Source organism: Medicago sativa, chromosome 6 (assembly GCF_051527215.1).
Source record: "Medicago sativa cultivar Bolivia chromosome 6, Bolivia_mono, whole genome shotgun sequence".
Classification (NCBI taxonomy): Eukaryota; Viridiplantae; Streptophyta; class Magnoliopsida; order Fabales; family Fabaceae; genus Medicago; species Medicago sativa.
Window position 1 is genome coordinate 21,248,999 of NC_140754.1, and position 8,966 is coordinate 21,257,964.

Here is an 8,966-nt window from a genome sequence, read left to right on the forward strand (position 1 = left end):
AAAGGAAAAACAACAGCATTCCCTACTACCAAAAGTTGCATCAAAGGGCTCCTTCACAACCTGCAATTAAAAGAAACTCAAATGGAACTTTCAAGAAGAAAAAATAAATCAAGAAAGAGTATTTCTTATTCAAGACATCCATTTTCTAGGGACAAAATCACACTCACTTGTCATGACATACATAAAAGGTTAACCCCATCAGCAAGAATTTTCTAAACTAGAAGAAATCCATAGATATTGTGTAGTGATGAAAGAAAGAATAATGAACTTACATCCAAAAGAATGAGAAGTTCCTAGCTGTTAGAAGCCCTCCAAACTGCACAAAGAATGATCAGACGAAAATCAAAGTCATGTTTTTCATTTTACAGATACTTTACAATAACCATATACAAATTGATCTAAATCGATTGGTGACCAAAATTGGCTCAAACACATTTTTATAGAGTGAATATAGAATCACCATCGCAAATATATTATGATGACCAAAATGGGACTTATACACGAGGTTCTCACAGCTCTCTCCTTCTGAGTTCTAACTATTGATGGAGAAGGTTAAATTTTTTACATCTAACACAAAGATTTGTGCGGCTAGTAGATATGCTAACAAACGTACTATTGACTAGGCATACATCAAAATACTTATTCCGATCTCAGAAAACCAAACAACTAACCATCTAATGCAATGCATGATCGTGGACTGTAGAAAATGTAATGCACAACAAAGGAACCAACGACTTTAACAAACAGATAAATGAAACAAACACAACAGTTTTTCATGTTGCACATTCCATCAATCGGTAGTTAACAATGATCCATTACGTTACCACTGATCAGGAAAAACATAATATAATGCACAACATGTACATACTAACATTAAGAACAAGGCGATATCAAACTTTCAACGTAGATTTTCGAGAGCCTCAAATCATGGATCTTTTTAATATCTGGACGCTCCAAAGTATCATTTTTGGAATCATAAACAAACAACTTCAATTCGAACCGAGTAAAACATTTTAGCAGCACTTGGCTATCCTCAGAAATATAAAGTACATCATTAAGATAGTTATAACAACCCAAGTGAGGAACAGTGGCGAATTTAGTCCAAGAGTCTCTATTTCCATATTCCTTCATAAGCCAAATATCTTGTCCACTAATGAGGCTCAAACAATCCCACAAAACCCCCAAGGTCGTAACCATTTCTACCGTGTCTTCTCCATAATCAGGATGCAAAATCTCTTGATAGGACTCTGTCCCCAAATCAAGAGACACAATTGACCAGAAAGTTGAACCCCGGTAAAATACCAACCAATTAATTGTGCCACTTAAAAATTTTCTGATCCAATTGACAAGTCACCGAAACAAGGAAACTCATCTATCAATCTCCAAGAATTGGTACCCAAAGTATGAACCTTGACTTGAGTTTGAGTTTTGCAGATACCGCTACTATACATATCCCTAATTAAAACATCAACAACTTTATAATTATCCGTTATATTATCATAGCCAAAGCCATGCCTGGTGTGAACATGTTTATACCTGGTGCATTGATTTTCTTCCATAGGGGGCAATATGTTATATTTTCTAATGGAAGGGTTCCACAAAACAACAGCGATGCTTTCATTGTAAGGCACCACAGTTAAACAAAGGATTCCATCACAAGAGGCAACTATGCGAATACCATCATAAAAATAGTTTTCACCATGGAGACGGAATGTGATCTCTGTGGCGTCGTCATAGGTGCAACCGTTGAAGATTGTGCACAGAGGATAAAGAGAGAAGTCTGATGGGTTGTTCTCTGATGGTTGAATGAGATTGTGGTTCATGGTTGACGACATGCAGTGAAGGTGTTTCTTGGCAAATTTGCGATCGGCAGAAATTAGCGAATTCCAGGGTTTACAGACACACCTGAATTTCATGAGGGATTGCACCGGGATTCTGCATATAATTTCTGTTATGAGATCCAAAGGAAGACTGGGTAGCAGCGGCGACCGGGGTGGTTGTTGTAGTGAAAATCCGGCGAGAGGGTTAGGGTTAGGGTTAGAAGAGGGTAATGTTAGGGTTTCTGCTGTCTCCTCGGCTGCCATTTCTGAGTGAGTGTGGGCTGGCTGCCTGGCTACCATTAGACTTATTTTTTTGTGTATATATGATATTCTTTTCGCACAAACGTAAATATTAATTTTCTAAAATATAATTTCTATCTTTTTTTGGACAAATTTCCCTTAATGTGCTATAATGTATTTTAATTTTTGAACTTGTTTCAACAAAAAGTTTCTATTAAAAAACTAGATTACAAGTCTCTAAGAATGTTAATCATATGACAACAGTCTTAAAAAGAAAAAAGAGATAAAAATCAATTATTTTTTGACGGGAAGATAGCCATTTCGAGCAAGATTATGAGTGACTCTATTAGCTTGTCTCCTAACATAAGCTAGAGCATAAGTAGCATTAGAAAAAAGCAACGCCCTACAATTAGAGAATAAACTTCCTAGTTCATTAACATATGGGATATTACTAAGGAAAACATTCACAACAAGCTGACAATCAGTTTCAAAACAACACGATTGAGACCAAGATCGAGAGCAATTTGGAGGGCTTGTTGTAGAGCAGTAGCTTTACCCTCAGCTGTGGTTGAAATAGAGGGAAAAACCATTGAGTGAGCTTGGATAAGATGTCCAAGGTTGTCTCGGAAACAGATACCAACACCAAATTTTCCTTCGGCTTCGAAGAGGGCACAATCAACATTACACTTTATCCAATCTGCCTGCGGTTTAGACCATCCTGGAGTAGCTGGCTGCATAATATCATTGGGACGGTTGCACCACATGAAATCTCGAACAATATCCAACACTATAACACAAGATGCTTATGCATTGACTAGTTTTTGTTCACATAAACAAGCATTACGCGCACGCCAAATACTCCATACAAATAATATAACTACAAATCCAATACGATTTTCCACTTCAAGCGATCTAAGGGTGGCAAACATAATAGAGGAAAAACTACCGCTTGACATCATGTACGATGCTATCTTACCCCAAAGATTCGCTGCTTTCGAACAATCTGTAGCAAATTTACAAGGCATAAACATGTGCATTTCATCTTCCAGGTCACGATTGCAAATCAATTATTGATAACTATATTGACCGAGTTCTAGCTAGCCAATATGAACTCTTTAATTTAATCGGCCAAACACTATATTTAGGTTATCATGTGATTTTCAGTTATTATTAGACATTGCCTTTGTTGGTGGAAGCAGCTAACTAGTCACCAGGGTTGGTCCTTGAAGGTGAGAAAAACACAAGAAGGGGGGGTTGAATTGTGTTTTGAAAAATTCTTCGTTTCTCCTAAAAACTGAACACACTGATCAGAAGCTAAGTGAGACAGCTTCTGAAGTGATGATCAGAATCTAAATGCAGCGGAATAAAACAGAGAGAGAGAGAGAAGAAGAACGACACAAAGCAATTATACTGGTTCCTTCCACAATCCGGAAGTAGTCCAGTCCCCCTTGCACTTCCAAGGAGATTTCACTAAGAGTAATATCTGATTACAATTGCTCAAGCACACAAGCAAGAGACTTCCTTTGCTCAAGCACACAAGCTAGAGACTTCCTTTGCTCAAGAACACAATCAAGAGACTTCCTGCTCAAGCACAACTGCAAGAGACTTCCTAACTAAACAAAATTACACAGAAAATTGTTTAAGGTTGAACACTTGATATACAATCAGAGGTGCTCACAATACAAATCAGATACAGACTCAATGGACTTATGAATTTCTAAGATATGACTTTGAGACACAGAAATTCTAAGTGAATGCAGAACAATTTCAGCAGAGATTTGGCACTTGTAAAAGTATTGAGAGTCTGTTGTTCAGCATTACAAAATCTCTAGGTCTTCACTCCTTTATATAGAGGTGTGAAAGAGACGTTGTGAAATTGCCAGCACCCAAAGAGTCGTTGCTGAAGCTTGATCTTTCACCTTTGATCTTTTGCCTGATTTGGTTGTTGTCCTACGAAGAACAAATTTGAAATCCATTCCTTATCCAAAGGAACATCTATGCAGGCGAAGCCGTATTCTGGAGCTGTTTTCTTGTCTTGTAGCGTGGACACAAAACAGAGTAGTGGAGAACGTGGTTGTACAATTCGTACAAATGTCAACGCTTTCGTCCAAATTGCAAGCACATGCCTTCAAACACCTTTGAAATGACCGTTGCAAAATTCCACTAATCCTTTGTAGCATTTTCGAATCCAATAGACAGCTTTTGCAGTGATGATTCTTCAATTCTTGAATCTTTGCAAATCCGGTTGATATTCAGCTTCTGGTGAAATAGCTTCTGATGAGGCAGCTTCTGATGATGCAGCTTCTGATGATATGACTTCTGCAGCTTCTGATGATGCAGCTTCTGGACCTCTTGTCTTTAGGAGCACTATTCTTACTTCAGAAGCGACTTAACTTCAGGAGCACGTTGCCTTCAGGAGCGTCCAAGCTTCAATTATGTTGTTTCCTTTGCTCTTTATTTGCTCATTCAGAACCAATGATGATGTAACTTTTTAATTATGGTCCTGTACACTTGAACAAATATTAGCTAGTCCAATTTACAATTTTTAATACCTTGTTATCATCAAAACTCTTTAAGGTTCATTGTTAAACACATTTTGTTCCAACAATCTCCCCCCTTTTTGATGATGACAAACAAAAGTATTTAAAAATTGATCAATTGTTCTTAATCTAATTAACAAGTTGACTTTGGGGTTCTGAGGTTTGTAAGCTCAGAATCTGAGGTTTGTAAGCTCAAACTCCCCCTGAGTCTGATAGTCTTTAAGGTGAGGTTTGTAAGCTCCCCCTAAGTTCTATCCAGGTTAATTAAATTCATTTTTCGCATAATAAAATTATCAGAGCTTTAAAAAAAATGAATCATTGAAAGAATTAATTTAGAGATAAGAAGAATGGTTCAATTAATTTTACTTGAATTTTGATACTCCTTCTTTCGTTCATAGCTTATACCAATAAGGTAAAAAAAATTATAGAAGTTTTTCAAAAAATTCAAATACCCTTAATGGGGCTCAGAGCCTTTAAATACTTGTCACATATACTCCTCCTTTTGTCATTATCAAAAAGATTAAAAAAAATAAGCATAAAAGACAAAAAGATTTGAGAAAAACTCAAACATGAAGAGAGTATAATAGGAAAATAACTAAGTCAATCAGAGCAATGTAAATAAACAAGAATATCCAGGCATTGTACATAAATCAGAAGTAGCTAAGCAGTCAGAACCATTAAGCATTCAGAAGCATAGAAAAACAAAACAAGATGGTTTCAGAAGCAAGGACTAAGAATTTAAAACAAACAACAAACAAAAGATAACACTAAGGTGTGCAACTAAGGGTTGGTTTGTTGTTGTTTCTTCATCTTCTCCATTTCTTCAATTTTCTTCTGCAACTGTTCTTCAAGAAATTGTTGCCTTTGGAGAAGAGCCTGTTCCCTTTCTCTAGCCTCTTGCTGCTGCTGTGCCATCCGTTTCTTCAGAAGCTTACACAACCTTTGCTTCTCTGGTCAAGTAGTCCATTTCTAAGAAGAAAGGCTGGTTTGCCAGGAGCAGTGTGGGATTTCTAACTCTGAGACTCTGATTCAGATTTTCCATAAGCCTTCTGACTGAAGCTTGCTTGACTCTGATGCACTTAGTCTTTATGTTTTCAATAAGCTCAGTTGCCCGGTTCTGAAGTGATTCCCAGGAGTCTTCATATGCGTTGGTGAGATCAATTGTCCTCCTTTGATCCACCAGATTATGCATTTGAGAGAGAATAGAGAGTAGCTCAGCATTAATATATCCAGATTCCAGGGTGTTTGTGGGTGGTTGTTCAAGAATTTCAGGATCAGAATCACTAAGTTCAAGGTCTTGAACAGGGCTAGAAATTGGAATGGTGATGTGTTGAGTTGGGGTTGAGGTTGATGGCTGGTCAGAAGCAATGTGTGCGGTAGAGGTTAGGTCTTGGACATTGACTTGAGAGTTGTCAATATCCATGGGAGTTGGTTGGGGTTCAATGTGCTCTGGTTGGGTTTCAGTTTCAGTTGGTGGTTGTTGTGGTGAAGTTGATGTTTGAGTGTTGAGCTGGGGGTCAATGGTAGCTGTTGGTGATTGTGGGGGTGTTGTGGGTTTATGTGGTTCAGGTGTGTGTTGATGGGGGTTTTCTGAAACAACATTTTCAGAAGCAGCTGCTTCTGGAGTTGTTTCAGAGGCTTTTTCTGAGGTAGATTTGGCTATAGGTAACTCACCTGAGTAGTGGAGAGCAAGACTGTCTAAGACAGAAGTGTCTTCTTCTTGCTCAGTTGCTTGTGGTGAAAGGGGTGAAATGGGGGTAGAGGTGACTGGAATCTGACATACCTTGACTGAAGAGCCAGCTACTGAAGTGGTAGCACTAGGTGCTTTCAGAACCGCTTCTGAAGCTTTAACAGCCACTTCCTTGACTTCTTCAGACTTCTTCTTGAAGAATTCATCACAATTCTCCAGTCCTGAAGCCTTGAGCCTTTGATCCCTTTCCAGATTGTGCTGAGCTTCTTTCCTTTTTATCTCAGCTAGCATTTGAACAGCTTGCTCATCAGCTTCTTTCTCCATATCAGAAGTCACTACAACCATTGGAGTGAAGGTTAGTTCAGATGCCTTCTCCTTATGCTCATTTCCCTTTATCCCATCAAGAGCTTTGTTCATATGCTCTTCTGTGATCATGGACTTTGATTTGTGCTTACTTCTTTTCTCGGGAATAGAAGCAGCCCTAATTCTCTTCTTCTCCTGTAAATCTGCTAACTTAAAAGCAGCAATTTCCTTAGCCATTCTGGCCTTGGCAGGAGTCAGCTCAACCATAGAGCTTTTTATATCAACAGGTGCCTTTTTCTTCTTCAGCTTGGGCTCAGCTTCCTCTTTTTCTACTTCATCCAAAGCTTCATCCAGTTTTTCCTTGTGATAAACTGTTTCAGCTTTCCCCCTCTTTCTTTTAACATCCTTCTTTTGCTTGCCCTTATCAGTAGTTGCTTCTGATGCAGTAGCACTCTTTACCTTCTTCACTTTAGCAGGAACAACTTCCTCCTGAGTGCTTGCATCTTCTTCCAAGACGTACTTAGCAACTGATTGAACTAGGAAATCAGAGTCACTTTCCTTAAAGATGGGAGGAAAGTCCCTGATTATCTCAGTTTCAGCAGTTGTCATCTCTAACCACTTCTCATCTTTAGGGGCTGTCTTGAATATGTGCATAGAATGCAATGTCTTGCTACTGATAGTCTTCTCTGCAGTAGAAACTTCGAAGCAATTATCAGAAGCACTCCTTGTATTTCCCAAGAAATCCAGCACTCTTCCTTGATGAAAGATCTCAGACAATAATCTTCCATAAGGCACTTGCTTCCTTCCTCTGATAGTGCTTTCATTTATTGCCCAGCAGAGATGATCCATTACATATCTTGGGAAGTTTATCTTTTCCAGAATAGCCATGAAGTAAATTGCTAGCTTCTGTTGGTTGTTAGGTTGATCAGACCCTCCTGCTCTTTGAAAGAAGCAGTCGTTACTGAATTTCACCAACATCCTGTTGTGAATCTCCATTTCAGAAGGCTTGGCATCTTTCTTCCCACCCAGAAGAGTGTTGTAGTAACCTTGTAGCAGAACATCTTCCTTCTTGACTATTTCTTGGAATCTACCCTCTGCATTCATTCTACAAGCTTTAGCTATAACGTCCTCAGTGATGGTTATAGGAATGCCCATCACTTCAGACCTTATTTCTAAGCTATCAAATGATGTAGGATTCATATCCATGGTCATTATCCCTTTCTTTGACCCAGCTTGTTTGCTTACGACTTTTGCAGGCTTTTCATTGTACACTTCAGGTCTTAACCAAAAGTCCTTGACCAAGTTCACATACGTTGGCCCATTTAGCATCTTGAAATACTCAGACAGCTTCTGAGTTTCTATCAATCCTTCCATTTCCACTTCGTACTTCTTGAGTGAAGCAAAGTCCACCGGTGACTCTACTTGAACTATTAAGGATTTCCATGGAATATCCATAGTCTTTTCTTTGTAGACTGACCCAGATTCTGGTGCGCTTTGCATGTTTGATGTAGATTCTGAAACTTTTGAGCTTGATGATGCCATTTGATGATTGACGAAGATTTGAAGAAGATGAAGATTTTAGGGTACTAAGGTTGAGAGAATGCGCTTACTTCGCAAGAAGTTTGAGAGCAAATGTGTTTGTTGTGAGTGAGTAGTGTGTGAATTGACAGAGTGTTAAAAGTAAAATGATTGCAATTCAAAAGAGACAAACAAACATAACATTAATGACAAAATTGGGGGCGCGTGAAAAGTACTTTCAAAGCTATTAAATCATCATTGCCCTTTTAGTTATACACCAATACATACAGGCCGCGTCAGAAGTTCACAGAGTAACTACCAAGTTAGTGGTCCAGAAGTTACTCTTTAAAAAGTAACTCCCAACGTTTCCACTAATTCAACTATTCAGAAGCAACAAATCCAGCTTCTGGACTTCAGATGCTGACGTCATCATCAGAAGCGAGTTTTCCTCAGAACCTCAATAAAGAGCTTCTGATGGACTACTGCTTCTGAACTAACTTCAGAACCTAAAATCCTATTCAGGAGCAAGCAAACATCTAATCAGACACGTAGTGCATGTTCAAATTTTTCTTTATAAAATCAAATCTTTCAACAGTTAAAGGCTTAGTAAATATATCAGCCCATTGATTTTCAGTATCAATGAATTGTATATCTAAAATTCCTTTTTGAACATAATCTCTGATAAAATGGTGTTTGATTTCAATGTGCTTAGCTCTTGAATGCAAAATTGGATTTTTAGACAAACAAATAGCAGCAGTATTATCACAATAAATGGGAATACTGTTAGCAATTATCTGATAATCTTCCAACTGATGTTTCATCCAAAGTAGTTGTGTACAACAACTTGCAGCTGAA

At 38.2% G+C, this 8,966-nt stretch overlaps 1 protein-coding gene across 1 annotated transcript; it reads right to left on the bottom strand.

The window, feature by feature from the left end:
• Positions 1-873: 873 nt before the first annotated feature.
• LOC146913637 (F-box/kelch-repeat protein At3g23880-like) lies at positions 874-2,084 on the bottom strand. Its single transcript, XM_085720961.1, has 3 exons — positions 1,537-2,084; positions 1,355-1,455; positions 874-1,247 (listed from the first exon to the last, which is right to left on the bottom strand). Exons 1-3 carry the CDS (start codon positions 2,082-2,084, stop codon positions 874-876), a joined length of 1,023 nt encoding a protein of 340 aa, XP_085577087.1.
• Positions 2,085-8,966: the final 6,882 nt, after the last annotated feature.

Coding starts and splice junctions, on each gene's coding strand:
- LOC146913637 (XM_085720961.1), bottom strand. CDS start 2,084: ATGGCAGCCGAGGAGACAGCAGAAACCCTAACATTACCCTCTTCTAAC. Junction 1,456..1,536: donor GAAGAAAATCAATGCACCAG/GTATAAACATGT, acceptor TGTTTTAATTAG/GGATATGTATAGTAGCGGTA. Junction 1,248..1,354: donor AGATGAGTTTCCTTGTTTCG/GTGACTTGTCAA, acceptor ATTTGGGGACAG/AGTCCTATCAAGAGATTTTG.